The 19,426-nt window shown below is 38.3% G+C and overlaps 1 protein-coding gene across 1 annotated transcript in view; it reads left to right on the forward strand.

Annotated features, from left to right (window-relative positions):
- Window positions 1-11,044: 11,044 nt before the first annotated feature.
- Window positions 11,045-19,426, forward strand: part of tox (thymocyte selection-associated high mobility group box) — a 49,146-nt gene continuing 40,764 nt past the window's right edge. The window contains exon 1 of the mRNA XM_017422298.3: window positions 11,045-11,677. Coding sequence (XP_017277787.1) covers window positions 11,573-11,677 — 105 coding nt within the window. The 5' untranslated portion in view covers window positions 11,045-11,572. The remainder of the gene's footprint in view (window positions 11,678-19,426) is intronic.

A 19,426-nucleotide genomic window follows, 5' to 3' on the forward strand; every position in this document is an offset into this window, starting at 1 on the left:
ATTTAAAAAGCGCCACACTGATGATCGCTGCAGGCAATCTTGTAATTTGTGTCTGTGTGTACGTGTTTGTCTGTCTGTTAGCAAAATATCTCATGAGCCACTTGACAGATTTTATTGAAACTCTCAGGAAGTGATCACTGGGTGCACCTTTTACAGCTGATTAACATCTGGAGTCAACCCAAATCAAAATGGCTGTCACAGCTATTCAGCCTTAGAAAACACAAAAATGGCTATAACTCAGTCATTTTTTACAGAAATTGAGCTCAAATCTGGTGTGGTAGTAGCTGAGGGCCATCCCCAACACATATTCTGAGTGCTGACAGAATAAAGTTCCTTTTGTTTTTAAGAGAAGTAGTTGTTCAAACTCCCAGTGTTTTTTTTTTCTTTGGTGTGGTTAAACATTAAGTGTTAGCTGTTTCTAAAAGCTCCTCACCTTCTGCTAAAATCAATAATCTGAGCCCAGGTAGCACAGAAAGATGGATTAGCATTAGTAGTGTGGTTTTGTCACTTTAATTATTGGAAAAAAAAAAGAGGCTACAAGCACCAAGCCAGCCTTATCCTTTAGGCAAACATGCAGATGATCTGAATGTATGTTCGGTTCAGTCTGCTGTGGCAGCTCCACTAAGTCAAACAATCATCACGTGGGTTTATCAGGGTGTGGCTGATCGGTGTCTGGATGACACTGGCTGGTGTTTACAGTCAGGGTTTAATTACATTTGTTTCTTCTATTAAGCATACTTTAAGCAGGCAATGTTTGGCTGCTAATATACGTGAATTTTCAATGTTTTTAAACAGAATTTTTGTGCTTCAACACAATTTCTACATCCTTAAATGATTCTTTCAGGATAAATGTAAGTCAAACTCATTGCTTTTGTTTACAGCGCGTAATTGTTGCCAACAAAGCCTGACTCCGCTGATTTGGCTCATATATTACAAATGATGCGGTGGACTTTTGGTAGTGAACGAGACGGCTGCCAGTCTTCCCAGGAGCGAGACGTTTCATTTCACCCTAAGGTCAGACTGTGCAATGCTCAGAGAAATGACGAGAAAACCCAAGGACGACATCTCAAGCTGCAGGCCTCAGTTAGCAGGTTAAAGGTTAAAGTTCATAGTTAAAAGAAGACTGGCTTGTTTGGAAGAGCAGAAAACCTCCTCTCTAAAAAAACATGGCAGCCAGACTAAGGTTTGCAAAGGTTCATCTGAATGAACCAGAGGTCTTCTGGAATCATGTCCTTTAGAAAGAAGAGGCCGAAGTACAAACGAATTACCCAGAATGCACGGCGTCGTGTTTAATGAAAACCAAAGACAGCATGTCGGCACAAACAACTTACAGCAACTGTCAGCGTGGCAGAGGAGGAGGGGGAGATGATTGGGCTTGTTTTGCAGCCGCATGGGTCACCTTGGAGTCAACGAGTCAATCTAGAGCCGAATGTGGGGCCATCTGTCCGACAGCTCGTGATGCAGCAGGACAGTGATCCCAAACACAGCAGCTAATCTACAACAGAGCAGCTCAGAGAGTAAAGAATCAAGGTGCTTAAGAAAGCTGTGCAGAAAGAAAAGTCTCCAAACTATGAAGTAAAGCAACCTGGAGTGGGACAAAATCTCTCCGCAACCATGTGAGAGACTGATAAATCCCTACAGAAAACAACTACTGAGAGTAATTAATGCAGCTGAATGTGTTTCTATAAGCTGTTGGATCATGGGCTGTAATTAGTTTTTCCACACAGCTCCTCTGCTTTAACTTTTTTGTTGTTCGCTAAAAAACGACATGATGACATCTGGTGTGTTTTTGTACACAATTTGAATAATTTTAGAATCTGGTGAAAATCAGATCATTTTTATTATGTCCTGAAACCCTGGAGCTTACAGACTTTCTTTGTCTCACGGCTCTAATTCTTTTGGTAATGAATCTCACAGAAACGTTTTTTTCACAGGATCATCAGTTTCCACAAGTGAAAGTACTCATACGATCTTCAAGTACTTCAAGTATGATGGTATTACTGTATAATACAGCAATATGATGATGATGATGCATAATAAGACAGTAAAAACACAGATTTAGAATAAGTTATGAAGTGTGATTATTACGGTGTTTATCTTCAAATGTGCAACAATACTGCCATCTGCTGGATAGAAAGATGCATTACATCGTACAGTTAAAATACTTCTTTTTCTTTCAGCTTTTTCCTTTTCAGGGCTCTCCACAGCGAGTCGTCCTCCTCCATCAAACTCTATCTTCTGCGTCCTCTATCCATCCATATTTGCATCCATATATCTCCTCTTTGGTTATCCTCTTCAGATAAAACGTTTGATTTAATTCAAGGAAGCAACTTTTGTTAAATCACTTATATTAAAACAGCATACCCACCATTTTATCACCTCTGATAGATGAAAGTGTTGAAAATATTGACGTTTGTTTAGAACTGTGAGTATTGCTATGATTTTTCTAGCTTTTGATTTCTTTTGGTGAAATATTTTAACAGATGTGAGTGCTAAATGATGGAGTTTATGCATCAATGTAAATTTACTTTGTGTGATGATGACTTTTCTGCGAGAAAACACATTGGTGTAATGTTTCTTGTACCTTTTCTGCTACCCCTGCAGCGCTCAGTTGGTTTTTCTCTATTTTCCTATGTTCCGGATCTTAAGTAACAGCACTTCTGGTTTAATTTCCCAAAACCTAGACAGAGAATGAGTTTTTAGTTATCCCGACTTAACCGAACCTTGATTCAGTTTCACAAAAGCAGTGACACACTGAGACTGATTCTGTGCAGGTTAACCTGCTTTCGGATCAGGTTTAGTTCATCCTGCCAGATGTTGTCAGTCTGATCAAAAATATTTCTTAGTCAGTTATTTAAAACACTTATTGCACCGCCACCAAAGCAGTCAATCCAGTTCAACATAGATTCCACATCTAATCAACATTAACATACAAGAAATGGCTATAACTCAGTCGATTTTGCAGATATTGAGCTAAAATTTAGCAGTAGCTGAGAGTCTCCCGCCACACATACTCTGAACACTACATATTGCACAGAAGCTTTCATTCAAACTTTGCCTTTAACTGTTAGAGTCAAAACTATCTGTCTGTTAGCAAAATATCTCGTGAACCACAAGGCAGACTTTAGTGTAACTCTCAGAAACTGATCCTCGAATGCGCATCTGCAACTCATTGACATGTGGGGCCAACCCAATTCAAGATGGCCACCACAGCTAACCAACCTTAGCCAACACAGAAATGTCTACAACTAAAGAGAATTTTGCAGATATTGAGCTGAAATCTGTTGTGGTAGTAGCTGAGAGTCTCCCCACATGAGATCCTGCATAGTGTCGTTTATAGAGTCGGACCAAAATGGCTTCAACTCGGTCTCTTCTCATCAAAAAAATGATTTTAGTTTAAAATTCTGGCTTTAAACGCTGCAGGCGGTATGTACACTTTCAAGGACTGTGTTTCCTTTAATTTGATTTGTTTCTGGTATTTATATTATAATTAAAATATAAAAAATCAAACTTGCTGTGAAAAGCGTGAATAGGCACCATTAAACGTCTTATCTAACGCCTCATTCGCTCCTTTATTGTTTATTTTGAATTCTTCTTCCTCTTTTTAAAAAGAAATTATCTACGCATGCTGCAGCTTTACTGTGCCCACAGTGGCATTTAAGTGCATTTGAATTGATTTGAGAGCGAAAGAGAAAGAAATAGAGGGAGAGGACAGGAGGGAAAGGGGGATGGGAGGATGTTGCCATGACAACTGCCATAATAATCATCCTAATGATTGATGTGCTGCGCTGCATTTCTCCCAGTTTGGACCCTTTTTTCCCCCCCCTCTGTTTTTCTCCTAGTTTGTCTCCGTCTGTCTGTCTGAGACTGAACATTATTATTATTTTTTTTTTGGTTTTGTTTTGTTATCTAAGCCATTATACTGTGATACACGCGTGGAGGACAAGCCAACACAAACAAAACAAATGCTCATTAAAACCTTGTCGCGACAAAGAAAGATAGTCCCGGAATTAAACCACATGTTCCTCTTCCAGATTGTGATGATTTGACTAAAACTGAAGCTCGAGAGAAAGAAAAGAAGAAAAAGGGAGAAAAGTATTAAATGTGATTATGATATTGAATAAATCCCTGTTGTTGCTTTAAAACAGCCAGGCATGGTGTCGCTCTATCTTTATGTGTGTGCATGAGTGTGTGAGAGTGTGTAAACTGCTACATAAATGTTAAAATCATTTATTCTACTTGTTGTGGTACTAAAACTAATGTGTCAGAACCAGCCAGTGTATAGTTTCAGCCAAAGTGGATCAAATCTTAAAACAATAACAATGTTAATAAAATAAAATCCTCTTTTTATGGTTTGTTTATTTCTGTACAAATGACTAATTACGTCTCTTATGGGACTGGGATGTTTTTGTACACTTGTTGCATTATAAATATCTTTAATTATTAGGATGTATGAAGCCGTTTATATTTTAGAATAATGACATTTCACTTGTACAACAATGAATGCATGTCTTTTTGTAAATTAATAATGCCCAAATCATGCATGTTAGGTTGACTGGTGACTCTAAATTCACACTAGGTGTGTGTGTGTGTGTGTGTGTGTGGGTGTGTGGGTGTGTGAGTGTGTGTGTCTGTCTCATGCATGTCTGTGGTCCTGTCAAAGTGAACTGTCTGAGGTGTACCCTAGACTGGACTGAGTGGCTAAAAACAACGAATGATTAGGTCTGCTTTACTTTTCTGTTTTTTGCAGTGTACACACTCTCAGTGGTGTGTGTGTGTGTGTGTGTGTGAGCACAGGACACTGTCAAAATGGAGCAGACCTAATCGTCACATTGTTGTCAATGCAAACTGACAGTCTGTCAGCAACACCGTCTCACCTCTCTCTTCTTCTCTCCTGCTTTGTCTCCTAAAGTTCCCATTTGTGAGGTGATTACGCAAGCTAGCAAGCAGATTGAGTCTTCTATTCTGCATGCACAGTGATATATATATATATATATATATATATATATATATATATATATATATATATATATATATATGTTCTTTTTTAAAGTTAGGTTTAAAACCTTCTGCTTGTAATATCTGAAAACCGGTTTCAGGTGTGAGAATTTCTGCCCCCAAAAGGAGTCAACAGCAGAAACAGCTGAGGATGCGAATCACGTCGGAGCAGAAAAGAAGTCCATGAAGGGAAATAATCAGATCTGTCAGGAAGATTGTTTTGAAGTTCTCTTAATGAGTTAATCAACTGAATGACTAAAGTTAATTATACATGGCTCTGTCAGGATTTGGGTTTTCTTTGAGTTTCCTTCTGTATTTAGGATTGTTTTTTCGTGTTTCTGGTTATCCTGTCTTCAGTTTAGCTGTGTATTGGGTTTATTGTTTCTTTTATCTTGTTATTTGGTGTCCTCGTGTTTAGTTTTGTCTTTGTATAGTTTCTGCTCCTTGTATTACTGTCCTGTTTGCCTGCCACACCTATCTTCACCTGCTCCATGTCAGTAGTCACTCACCTGTGCCCACTTCTCCTAATTAAAACCTGGTCTTCTCCCTCCGTACTCACTGGTTTGTTGTCACTCCAACGTGCTGTCTGCTTTTCCTCGTGTCTTTGTCACCCTGGATTTTGTAAGTTTGGGTTGCTTAGTTGTTTTTTTTTTGCTGCCATGTCAGCCTTTTATTTTTCTTTTTCTTTTAAATAAATTAGTTTTACTTTGAGCTCACAATGACTCTGTGTATTGGGTTCGCCTCACTAACCACACCCGACAGGCTCAGATACTTCAGGAATCAATAAGGACTTTCATCTGCATTTTAAACCTTTTGTGCAATTTAACATTAGAAAAATGATATATTGATATATATTTAAAGACAAAAAAAATATATAAATATTTCCTTTTGTGTTCTTTAGAAATCTGACCAGAGCTGGGACTAAGTTGTCTGAGTACCTGAGCAGAGTTTGATTTTTTATTTTTATTTTTGGAAACCACTGTCATGTTTTTTTTAAATACTGTCCTGCTTTAATGTTTACATAATGTGCAATTAAATTTTTAGTTAATTAGTGAGTCAACAATTAATTCCCTTTACTCTGTTTAATAAATAAAAAGTGCTTTGGATTAAATGCTCATTTATTTTGTAGTTCCTTCTTCAGCTCAGACGTTCTATAAATCTGTACAGAAAACTCCTTTATTCCCTCCTTGTTCTTTAAAAAAAATGCTCATAAGAAAGATTTCAGGTCTAACAATATGTTTTCTTTCTGTTCAGGGAATAGTCTGGTCATTTTTGAAGTGACATTCTTCTATAATAGTTAGTCCATTATCAGCTGTGACGTCAGTCAAAGAGCATCAGTCTTCTTCCAGGTTAGGCTAATGGCTAGCCAAATAAGTGCCAGTTTATTTATTTTTTATTAGAATAGAAGGAAAATTCAATCTTAGCTGTTGTGAACAACATATTTGTATTTTCACTGACAGCAAGATATTTGACAAGCAGACAGAAACTACGTATGGATGTAAATTTTTACTTTTGACGGATGTATTCTTTAGTAATGTAAACCAGCCACTTCTGGTGCTGGTCCCAAGCACGGCTAAACGATGAGGGCTGCATCAGGAAGGACATTCGGTGTAAAACTTGTGCCAAAACAAACATGTGGATTTAAAAGTGTCCTGCTTTACTGGATTGAGTCAGGGCACAGGTTAACAATGACTACCTCCGGAGCTGTAAACGGTTAACAGCACCCCGAAGAGTCCACTGCCACTTCTGAATGTGGCACACTGAACAGCCAATCATCTCACCGAGCTTCTTCAAAGCTCACTGTGAACTTTATCTCTGTTTCAACGTTGTCAGCAGTTTTCCTCACTTCAAACTCAAAGCAGTGGTTCGGATCATTTGAAGTGGGATTCTGTGGAAAAGTTATGAGCAAAAAAACCCCATCTTTCCTGTTGTAGACAGCTCTTTGAATCACTTCAGTTGGGAGAAAAATAGATTAGTTATGAAGGCCAACACTGGAGTGTATTGCTGCAGACTTTCAGACGTTTCATGGCCGTTCATGCAAACGCTAAACTAAAAATCTTGCAGTAATGTCAAGTTTTTATGCTACGGTTATTTATATAGAATACAAACAAATGACCTAGCAGCTAGCTGTAGCTCCTTTGGCCTGTGGCACTTCCTGCACGAGCCGCTGTGAAGTTTTTTGAGCCTTGAGTTGTTTCAAACAACAGCAGTCCACTTTGGTCTTCTGAACTAATCTCTTTTCTCCAAACTGAGCTCATCTTAAGACCCATCCACAGCAGGTGGAGAGCACAGGTTAACTGTTCATAACCTCTCTACTGAACCCCACTTCAAATTATCGGAACCATCCCTTTAACAGCTGCGTTTCAGCACTGATCTTTGGAAAAGATGAGGGATTTGCAGCTCCATCACCCGCCCCAACCACCTCCTCGCTGACCGTAATACAGATTGTGTTGCACCATTAAGCTGAATAAAACATCTAACTTTACACAAACAGGCTCTTCAGAAGACGCATTGCGAAGCCACGGTTTTCTCAGAATGTATTCAAATCGAGTGTAGAAGCAGTAAACATATGGGTGGATTTGAATATGTCAGAGATGAGAAAATGTGTGTGTGTGCTGTGCAGTAGAGTAATAAATAGCTCACTATGAAATAATGATGAGATCAGGCGTAAAACAGTGAGTGAAGGAAGAAATCAGAAAATCTAAACTCTTAGACTGTATTGCTTTTGGTCACAACATGACAAAAGTCCTATTTTTCTTTTCTGCTATACGCTCATATATTGTATAGATTTTTATTTTTTCTACCCAACACTTTTCTAAATTAACTCCTTTTTGCTGGTTTCCTTCCCCTCTATGGCACCATCTCTCATTCTGAAAAAGCTGCAGCCGTTTTTATTCAAGGGTGGATTGCTGCGCTATGAATCTATAATGTAATCCCCCAACATGAAGAGTCACACATCATTCAAACACTACAGTACATTACAGTTTCCACCCCGAAGATAAGATGGAAAGTTCCTGAATGGGGAATCTGAAAACAGTAAAAAGTAGAGGGAGAACAGGAGTGTGTGTGTGTGTGTGTGTGTGTGCTGTTTTTCTGCTTGTGGATGGGTTTTAATGTGTTGACGCATGTGTATGTTTGCAGTTGTGTGCTGGAATCTGTGTTCAGATCACAGTGTGTGTGTGTGTGTGTGAGGGAATGAGTTAGTATTTTAGAAATATATGTGTGCTCACTTAGTGTGTGTGTGTGTGTGTGTTGGTGGAGTTTTATGGAGAGGAACTGTGTGGGGGAGGAGAACGTAGAAGTGAATTATGCCTTTTTTCAAAGAGGAGGGGTGCATATATGTATGTGTGTGTGTGTGGGGGGGATGGGCGACACACACTGTATGTTCACTAAGTATATGTAGGCTTGTTTGTGTGTGTGTGTGTGTGGTAAAGCAGAAAATGCAGTTTATGATACTACACTGTGTGTGCACAAACATGCAGTGTTCGCATGCATTAGTGTATATTTGCAGGGTTATGTTTCAGATGTGTGTGTGGTCCTTATACACATGCTTAAGTGTGTGCATGTGTTACCATAAAGGGTTTAATGATAGAAGGGTGCGCCAGTTCTTTAAGTGTCTGAGCTAATTTTTTATTTTTTTTTCATATGCATGCGTGGCCATCTGTCTACTGTAAAACTGTGAGTCTGTGAAATATGTGTGTGTGTGTGTGTTTGCTACATTTAGCTGCAGAGGGTCTCTTTGTTTATGTGCATCGCTGACATGAATTTATTTGCAGATACCCCCAATAAAACTCACTCTGGGAAAAAATAAAACCAACATGCGTCAGTTTGTAATGAGTATTTGTTTTTTGTCCCGAGAAACACTGTTTCATTTCCAGTGAAAGATCATTCATCGGTTATATTCTCCTAATTCATTTCTGTCGTTTTAATGCTTTTGCTTGTGTGTGCTCATGTGTTTGTCCGTTAGCAAAATATCTCATTAACCACTCGACACATTTTATTGAAACTTACCCGAAGGCAACCACAGGATTCACTTCTACCACTAATTAACTTTTTAAGCCAACCTGGTTTAAGATGGCTGCCTCATCTAACTGACCTTAAAAACACAGAAATGTCTGTAGCTCAGTCATTTTTTACATATATTGAGCTAAAACTTGGCGTGGTAGTAGCTGAGGGTCCTTCACAACACGTATTCTGTGTGACATCTCGTGATAGTGGATGAGATTGTGCTTTTAATGTTATTTTCAAGTTTTGACCAAAATGGCTTCATGTTTGTCACTTTTAAACTTGATATAATCTTAGGCTAAATTGTTTGAAACAAATGATATGCCTTTTATTATAAATACACATTATTTGTGCTTTTTTTAGCTCCTGAATTAACACTAACGACTCATTCTAATGCTCAAAGAGCTCCCTTTCTTAGATTAGATGTGTTGTTCTTAATACTGATCCTACATGAAGCTTTCATGTAGATGCTATGAGTGGAATGACCACAAACACTGTCAATTCAGGCTGCAACACAGGTCTGTCTGAGCTTCAGCTCAGATTTGTGGGATTTGTCCCAACAACACCTCCCTCTTACACCTTTATAACAGCAGACTGCAGGTGTCTGGACTCAGTTACCTGTAATTTTCTGAAATCAACACACTGAGAGTTATATCGACATCATCACACGAATGAACTCGCTGAATACTTTAGCACTTGCTTCACTGCTGTAATTATTTCTTTTTCACACTATAGGGAGAAATCTAAAGCACTGTTGTGAAGTTCAGAGTCTGAGAGATCCCTGGTTTTCACAGGAACATATCGCTCAGTTTGTTCAGACCATTCCTCTGATTGGATTACTGATCGGATTGCCAATTTGACAGTCTTGGAAACAGAGCTGCTGCTTCAGTTCTGATATTGTCATGTCATATATGCCAAGCGCAATTTCTCTGCACAAGCCTTCGGGGAAATTTGTAATTTGTATCTCCACATTGCAACATAAACAATCAATAAAAGCACTTTTTTAAGAGCTATGTCTGTGATTTAAATAATCTGAAAACCTGTATTTTCAAATGGAAAGAAATCAACCAATTATTGCAGGTAAATAATACAATTTATGGTTGAGTCAGCTCACCTTTCCTGCTTTGAAAGAGTCTTGAGTTTGTATACAAAAAACAACAATTTCAATGGACAGGTTGATGTGCAAGGACTGTGCAAAAGTTTTAAATCAGCCCTACATTCTTTCTATTTTGCTGTCAAGGAGTCAAAATTTGCACTTTACCTGCTTTTCCCACTCATTTACAGGTCAGTTTTTGTTATTTTTAAAATTTATTTGTTGTTTATTTAACCAGGAGAGCCCCACAGAGGTTAAGAACCTCTTTTTCAAGCGAGTCCTGAACAGTATCTGATCATGACTGCCCGTTGAGTCAAATGTGTGCTTAATGGGTGAGGAAAATCAATTTTAAGGACATTCAGAAAGACTCAAAGGAATATTGATTAAGACCACTTGAAAAGGATTGGATTGAAAGTTTAGCCCCTTGGAAGCAAATTTAAAAAAGGAATCTGACAGGACTTTTACACATCAGTGTATAAATAAATGAGTAAACACTCAAAAACAGAATGCAGTTTTAGATAGCTCTAAGCTAAAATAATTTAGAGCAGAAACGAATAGGGAATGATTTTTTTGTAGACAATAATTTAGACTGCAGAAAAGAACTAGCTAGTTGTTTTATAACACTCCCCTGTAGATGGAGCACGTGCTTCCACACAGCATAGACCCTTTAAAAAAATAAAATGCAGCCCTACCAAAATAAAGTCACTCTTATGGATGAGTCCTAACAGTGGTTAGCACTACAGAAGTAAAATAGCAGCAAGGTTGATAATTATATTCCTTGTGATCATTTGAGTTAGAAATGGCGCGTCCATCTGTCGCTTTTTCACCTTTAAATCGTTTTTTTTTTGTTTTTGACAGACGTCGGGCTTTTATTTTGTGCTAACGCGCACTTCCGGTTTGGTGTGGCTAACTGCTGCTAGCTTGTGACGTCGGCTCTTTGTATGAGAGGTCCGCGCGGCGGCGGCGGCAGTAGCAGAGCAGCGTTTATCTCAGAGTCCCAGCCGGGTCAGACAGGTTCAGCGACGTCCCCTGTCCCGACCCACACACCGCTACAGGACGAAGACACGGACAAAAGGAGGGGAAGACTGCCTTTTATTTTATTTATTACTATTATTATAATTATTATTTTTATTTTTTTTTTATCAGGCGCCCCTTTTAATTTTAACGTTTGCTTTAACGGCAGAAGTGCGTTCACCGGGAACTTTTGGTCCGAGCAGCCGTTACAGAAGCATGGAAGCCGGCGTGTAGAGAGAAGTGTGCCCGCCCCAAACTTCAGAGACTTTTAAAGCAGGGCGTAGGTTTAGTTTATTAACTTCACCTGCTTTAAACCTTAAAAAAATAACAAAACGAGGTTTTAAATGGACTCAGGTTGTTTCCAAGTCTTTCCAAGAAGGTGAACGTATTTTAACTTTTAGTCAGTCGCTCGTAATTTAAAGAGTAAGTCGCAGAGCCGGGGCCGTGGATGTATCTCCAGTCATGGATGTAACAGTTTACCCACCTCCTCCTCAGCCTCTGTCCGCCTCAGACCACACCAGGCTGGGGCAGCTCTCCTACCCGGACCCGGCTTTTGGGACCCACAAGGTTGGTGCTTCTTGTTACCATAAAGGTTTACTTTCTGTTGCCCTGTTCTTACTCCCTTTTTAAATTCATGATTTATTTATTTAATTTTAACCCTGCTAATTAAGTGGTAATTAATTGCCTCATTTGGCTCATCTTAGTTAACGCAGCTATTAAAGGTAACTACATTTTCACCTCTTACTTGCTGATATGTTAATTTGTTTTTGTTGGTGATGTAATGACACTCAATTAAATTCAAAATGAATCCACAATTAAAGCACCAGGAGTTTAAAAAAATGCTGTTCTAATGTGACACGTAATAGGCACAAGTCAGAGCACTTTTGGGATAAACCTCTGCTGTTCCTCCCACCCCCCTCCACAGAAAGGCCAAAGGTCAGAGGTCAGAGTCAGATCCACAACACAAACCAGGACTTGAATCCCATAGTCCAGCCTCTGAAACAGGGTGACTGGGTCCTTCAGTCAATTTTAATTGTCCATATATGATCAGCTGTAATTAAATGTACATGCAGGGGGGTGCTTTTTTTTCTACATGCGCAGGTAACTGAAGACAGACACAAGAAGACCAGTGATAAACTGCTTAATTATTTAATTAGGTGCAGCTGATGTGTTAAGCCAGCAGCACGAACAACAGAATAACTTCTTCATAGTTACATCAATAATGCATGCTCATTTTGATAGTTTTGGAAATAGACCCCAAAGAAACAGATCTGAATTTCTGAATTCATTTAGACGGTTTTCGTTCGACATTTACACTAAAATGTACCCACTCTCTGTGGATTTCTACCTGTTTAACTATATGTAAATCACCTTTATCATTATGGCATGTGAATGTAGTGTTTACATTGCTGTAGTAAATGGCACCAACTAATTTAAAATCTTCAGAGGCAGACAGGAGCATGAAGTGAAACATTACCTTTGGCGATGTACTGAAAACCTTCCCTGACTCAAACATATAGCAGCAGTCATTTTTGGACTAAAGATTGTTATTAGAATATATTCTACAAAAGCCTGTGAGCTGTCACTGTGGGATCGCTGCCATGATTTATATCTTCTGGTTTGGTTACAGTGGCCTTATTTGTTTCGTATCTCATGAAATCTCATAAAATCGAATACATTTTTGTCATGGCGAAGGTTATGAGAAACTCGGTGAAGCGAGGTGCTATAAAAGTGTGGGTTATTCACCAGAGGACGCAAACATTACAGTTAGAAAAAAAAGGACACAATGACCACAACTAGCATTAGACTATTTTAATTTACTTAACAACACATTTTATCTGTCATTACAGTTGTGGCAAAAATAAATGCTGTTAGCTGTAGTTTTTGAAACTGATTTTGTCTCTGTAAATCAAATCAAGGCACTAAACTTGATGTTTGTAAACTTTGTCTCACTTTAATAGCAAGCATACGATTAATTTCCTGTACATACTGACTTTAGCTGCACGCCGTTTCATAGAAACAGAAGGAAAACCTGAGTGAGGTTTTCTTTTTTTATGTGTTTAGCCATGTCTGCACCTAGGATGCCCATCCTTAAACTGTTTTCTTGCTACTTACCGGAGGTGACAGCCATGATTAAGCAGTCATATTCGCTGCAATCCAAAGCAAAGTTTCCAGCCTCCATTATCCTGTAAAGGTGATAGTTTAGGATAACAAACTAAACCTGTCAGTCGCCAGACAACATCTTAGAGAAAGGAAAATGGACTGATGCTGCTGTGTTCATCAGATGCATTCTGCAAGGTTCTTAGTGATGAAAAACAATGAATTCACCTCTTTTGTGTCTGCAGTTGTGTGAGAAAAAGAAAGCTATGTTTAATTTCTGACAGCTGAACTGCATTGTTTTATCCACACATTGACTATCTATGGTAGATGTATTTTAATCAGTCAAGTCATTAATAAGCAATGATTTGACAACTTCATGCTCTTCTGCTTGCTGAGGCGACTTCAGAATAAAAGTCCGAAAGCCCATTGTAGTTATCTGCACTACAGATAAACTAAATGAAAAGGAAACACGCCGCAGCTTGTGGGTATCCAGAGCTCTGATCAGATTTGAGGTGTCAGCAGTGGCGGCTCACAAATGTTAGTGTAAATGTGGGAAACACCAGATGGACCTAAACTGGAGCCTCATTAAAAAGGGGGGCAAAAAATAAATAAAACACTGATTGCCTTTTTCAGCATAAATGGCTAAGTTTGAGTTTCCTGCCTCTGCTCCGATAAACTAACCTTTGACAGATTGTGATAGGGAAGGATCATCCAGCCACCTCGAGGGCCCTCTCTGTTCTTAACAGGCTGTAGCTTCACACGGGTAAAATGAGTAAAAACAAATCCAGAAATATCAGTTCAATTCACATCAACTCTGAAGCCGTTCCTGAACTCTTGATGTGCTGGTTGGACATGAAATGATGAACTGATCATACAATCCCTGGCAAAAGCTATGAAATCACCCCCTCTTGAAGAATGTGCTCTCAATTATTTAATCTTGTATGAAAAACAAATTACAGACATATCACAAAACTATCATTTAAAAAAAAAAATTCCAACCTTCTGGCATGAATAGACAATAAAAAAGAAAAATAATTGTTGTAGTCAGTCGCTGTTTTTAGATCAAGTAGAGGAAAAATGATGGAATCGTAAGAAAACCACTGCACCACTTTGTTGCACCACCTCTGGCTTTTCTAACAGCTTGAATTGTCTAAGGCACGGACCTAACTTCATCTTCATCAGTTTTCCTCCGACTCTCTCTTATTGCTGCTATTAGATCAGCTTTGCAGGTTGGAACCTTTTCAAATAGTCTGGATTGAGATCCAGGCTATTTGCAGGCCATGCCGTTGACATTTTCTGTATTAAAAGGAGTTTTCATGTGCTTTGTCCTAAGGCAAGATGCATTGTCATCTTGAAAGTTGTCATCACCAAACATCCTTCAACTGATGGATTAAGAAAAGTGTCCAAAATGACCCGGGCCTGCATGTTTATCTGACATGCAGGCCCAGATCATCAGTGACTGTGGACCTTTAAAGGTTTATTTCAGCAGCCTTCTTCATAAACTTCTATTTGGGTGGTAATGATGTTTTTTTCTTTGACTTTTTCTGTCTGTGATCACAGACGTTGACTCAGTTTCCGCCCACTTATTTCTCATATGTTCAAGACATTTTACTTTAGGGTTTTCTATCTCGATACTTTGATATCTTCCTTGGTCGACCGGCTTCCTGCTTCCTGTTTACAACCTTCTCATTTTGTTCGCACTTGGTCCAGATTTTAGACACAGCTGACTGGGAACAACCAATGTCTTTTGCAACATTATGAGATGATTTACCATCTTTAAAAAGTTTCATAACCCTCCCCTGACATCTCTGGTGTTGGAGCCATGATTCATGTCAGTCTGGGCAGCAGCTCTCCAAATTGTGACTTTTTATTGACTAAAGACTAGTTAGCAGGTTTGATCAGATGCAGGTGTTAGTTTTAGAACAGGAGGTTAAAGAGTGATTCTGTGTTTTTTTTGTGTCATGTCTGTGATTTGTCTTTTTTATACTGAATTAAACAATTGAAAGAACATCCTCCAAAGAGTGGTGACTCCATAGTTTTTACCAGGGGTTGTACACACACCAAGTGCTACTCATGGCATAAGATCTTTTCTTAAAACTTTAGCAGTCTATTAATTAAAGAAAAACCTTTATTTCTTTGCCCCGTGATGATTCTTTGACACGTGTAGTGACCATATACCTCCATGTTGTTTTTAATGCCAGGACCATTACTGGAAAGCCCTTTGTCGCGATGTATCTGTTGTTAGTGAGTGCAGTTGTTTCTGAAAGCGGGAAGCAGAGATAGATGGTAGATGCCGGCCGGGGATGTGGAGAAAGCGAGTTGTGTGGTTGGGGGTAGGGAGTGGAGAGAGAGATAGAGAGGCTTGTTGGGGGTAGGGATATTGTAGATGAGAGAGAAAAAGAGTGACAGAAAGAGCGTGCAGTGGGGGTGGGGCCTCCAAGGTTTGTACTATATTTCTCTGTGTGTGTCTTTTGATTCACGGCTCTGTCGGCCCGATAGACGAGATCATATTACTGCGCGGCAGAACAGAGAAAGAGAGATTGTAGAGAGGAAGAGAAAAAGGAGAGAGGCAGGAAGTGGGAGGAGAAACAAGGAAGCAGAGGAGAAATAAAACCAGGGGAAAGCAAAAGGTACCAGCAGTGGAGCTCTGCACGGTCCATTTTAAATATAACAAAAAAATCAGTGGGCACATATGATTCTGATGATTACATTCATGGTGATTAATCTGATGGTTGAATTCTTCTGGCTGCTTGGATGGGTCTGAATCAGAAATCAGTTTGATGAAGACTATTCAGCACAAAGCCTGATTTGGTCCTGCTGGCAGTGCTTCAACTAATGTTTTGCATTGCTTGTACTTATTGTTAATTGTTTCACAGGAACAGAAGGAACATTAAGGAAGAAGACATACAAGATGTTATATATTGTTTGTACACATAAAAGTAAAAACAAAGTAAAAACAAATGTAGGATTCAGGGGAGAAACTGTGATTGAACTAAATGTACTGTAGAAACCATGTATGCCAGGATAAAACACTTGAGTCACGTGATTAGAATTTATTTATGAATAGATCCATTAAGACCTTTCACTTTAACATTTATCGCACATAATTCATGTCTCCTATTCAGACTCTGTTGTTAAAATGTTATCAGCTTTTAGCAAATTTGGTATGAAGTTTAATAAACATCCTAAATAACAATAAAATATATTTTATTTTCAGTCTTTCTCTAAAATTAACCAAATGTAAGCTAAACGACATGTAGGAATCAGGATGTAAATGTTGTTGCTGAAGTTAAATTAGTTTTATATTCTCACCTTCCACTAATTTCCACTCTTGACTTGTTTACATTGTAAAACTGGAAATTAAAACATTTACACATCAAAAAATGAGCATCATCTCTGAAGTTGCACACAAAAAAACAGGAGAAACAAAAGAGCAAAGTTGCACTGTTTTGTTAAAATTACTTGATTAGTTTGTCACGAAAAACAAAGCCAACCAAAAGAGTAATTTGCATAAAAAAAGTGATGTTTTTCTGACCAAGTGCTGAGTTAATCGAACTAATTGAGAAAATAATGCTGCTGGTTATCGTCATGAATATGATTTTCATTTGATTCTAGCTATAATCCAACTTGTGGCTGGCAGGTATGAAGATATAATGTGATGTTTAAAAGTCAGCCTTGACATTAGTTTTATTTATTTTTTGTTAATCTGGAGGGTTTAAATCTACAAAATGCCACACGGATAATGAACCTTATTTGACCTTTCTTGTGAATCGTGTGCAGTCTCCAATATGTTCTGCTCTTCACATGCAGTTTCTGTTCAGTGGAAGCTGCAGAACAACAAGGCTAATATGGTTGTTGTTTGTGTCAAACAAACTCAACGCAGTGCTCCTTGCCGTGCTCTAATGTATTAAACTTGTTTGGCAAAATTTGAATAGCATGTGCTCATAGATTGTACTGACAGATTGTGGTTCATGTTTTGTGCAGAGGACATATTCTCTTCCAGTTTTTAAACAAAGCAATTTAACATGAATAAATTGAGGGTTTTTTTGTCTGTATTTGTTGCTTGTGCCTAGTTTAATTGAGGAAAGACTTGATAAACAGATGGATGGATAAACAGAAAAGACCATGTGAAGTGGGTGAAATGTAAAAATGTAACATCTTTAGTATGTATGTGAACAATGGTAGTTTTGAACTTGTGGCCTTGTGAAATGAGGAAAATAATAAGGTAAGAAGAAACAAGATGGGATGAATCAGAGAAGGTAGGGAAAGAAGGAAAGAGGGACAGAGAGAGAGGGCCTAATGTAAACATAATGATTGTGAAAGCTGGGTGAGGTATTTCTAAAGCAAATAGAAGCAAAGAGAAAACATCTAGGAAAGAAAAGGGGGGGCTGAGTAAAACTGAAAGAAAATCTGCAGTGTTGTCAGTGGGTTTGGTGAGGTTTGTGAAAGGTAGAGATTCTCTGAAGGGACAAATAGAGTGAGAAGATTAAAACCTAAAATATATATAATAAAGATTCAACTGTCTCAGCACTCTGTACTGCTCATAGTCACTTATTCATTTGTCTTGTGCATAACCATCATTCAGAGTCAATAGATGGTTTTATGCATCATCTAATGTACAACGTTTCTTGTGTAGCTCTGAGATTTAACTGATCTCAGTAAGTCATCATTATCATTTCCTTTTTATTTCTAGTTTGATATCTTAAGTTTTACGTGATGGCAGGCGATGCTGCACTACTTTAAGACATAAAAAGCTGAAACTTTCTGCTAATTTATTCTCCAAGTTATCTAGTTATTTAAAAAAAAGAAATAAAAGAAGAACACATGAGACATGGCAGGTTATATTATACAGTTTGATGGTTGGAAAATGACAAATGTAAATAATGATCTGAGTCACAGCTGAGTTCCCATGAGCTGCTTGAGTTTCAGGGTTATTAATGCTGATTCACTGTCACCGTATCTTGAACTGTACAGCCATTTAAAAAGAAGTGAACTATAGTTTATGTTATTAGAAACGCCTCATTAGCATCTCGGCTCTGATAAGAGCTTTCTTTAGCTTTTGGTGCACAACTTTGGCATGTAATTTTCCCTTAGAATAACACACACTTTTAAATGCAGACTGCCAATAATTACCTTGAGGAAATCAGATCAGTCAGAAAGTCATTGGTTATAGAAAGTAGAACCATTTTACAGTTTTCTGTAGTAATGCAGAACTAAAATGTTGTAAAAAGACTCAGTTGTTTTAACTTGGCTCACATGGACTCACACATGTGGAAGCAATATTTCAAGCAGCCCTAATTTCTAGGTTGTCAAATTGATAACAGCTCAAAAGTTACATTTAAGAGGCTTTTTCGTTGTAATTACGATAGACTCCATTCCTGCAGTGTTGTAGAAACACCCCTAAAGTGTTTCAGATTTTCCCCCAATTCTTCTTTCAGCTCTGGTGTATGAAGAGTTAATTTGGAAACCAACTTCTGCTGCTCATGTAACTTTTTAATATGTCCTGCCTCAGCCACAGCTCTGAAGCTACATACGCTTTAACTCTTCATCCAGAGAAAATGCACATTATTGTCTTCCATTTTAATTTTAATTCAGTTCACATCACAAGGTGGATTAAATTAAGTCAAGTGCATCTTTTTTTCCCCTTCACACTGACCTGTCAGTTTATTAAATAAATGTTAATGTGACCTTGCAAAGACCCTATTATAGTTATTAGTTATGAGTTTTATAAGTTGATGGCTCTTGTGGTTAAATTTAATCACATTTCTTTGGCTCACCTTTGCAATAATTTGAAACTAAATGGAACTATCCAAACCAAATATTTATTCTATAACATTTTTTTGGGTTAGTCCACTCTCGAGCAACATGTGAACACCATTTCGAAGCAGCTCGGATCAACAGCCTTAAACATGAGGATTTGTTTTAACCAGACCAGACAGGATGTGTTTGAAAGCATCACGAGTCACCTTGGGGGAGGCACAACATTGTCATCATCACACCCTGATCTTCTCATGCTTGGAGTTTACCTGCAGGGTACACACTCTGTTTTCATGTAATAATAAATCTGCTCCACATGACTTGGCTGACTTAACTTACTATATATTGTGATCGCTGGCATGTAGCCTTGGCATAAACAGGATAATCCGCTCTGCTATGAAAAATAATGCACTCCTCACCAAACCTGAAAAGAAGTATTACCATTTTTAGGGAACAATC

Source organism: Kryptolebias marmoratus, linkage group LG20, assembly GCF_001649575.2.
Source record: "Kryptolebias marmoratus isolate JLee-2015 linkage group LG20, ASM164957v2, whole genome shotgun sequence".
NCBI classification, from domain to species: Eukaryota; Metazoa; Chordata; class Actinopteri; order Cyprinodontiformes; family Rivulidae; genus Kryptolebias; species Kryptolebias marmoratus.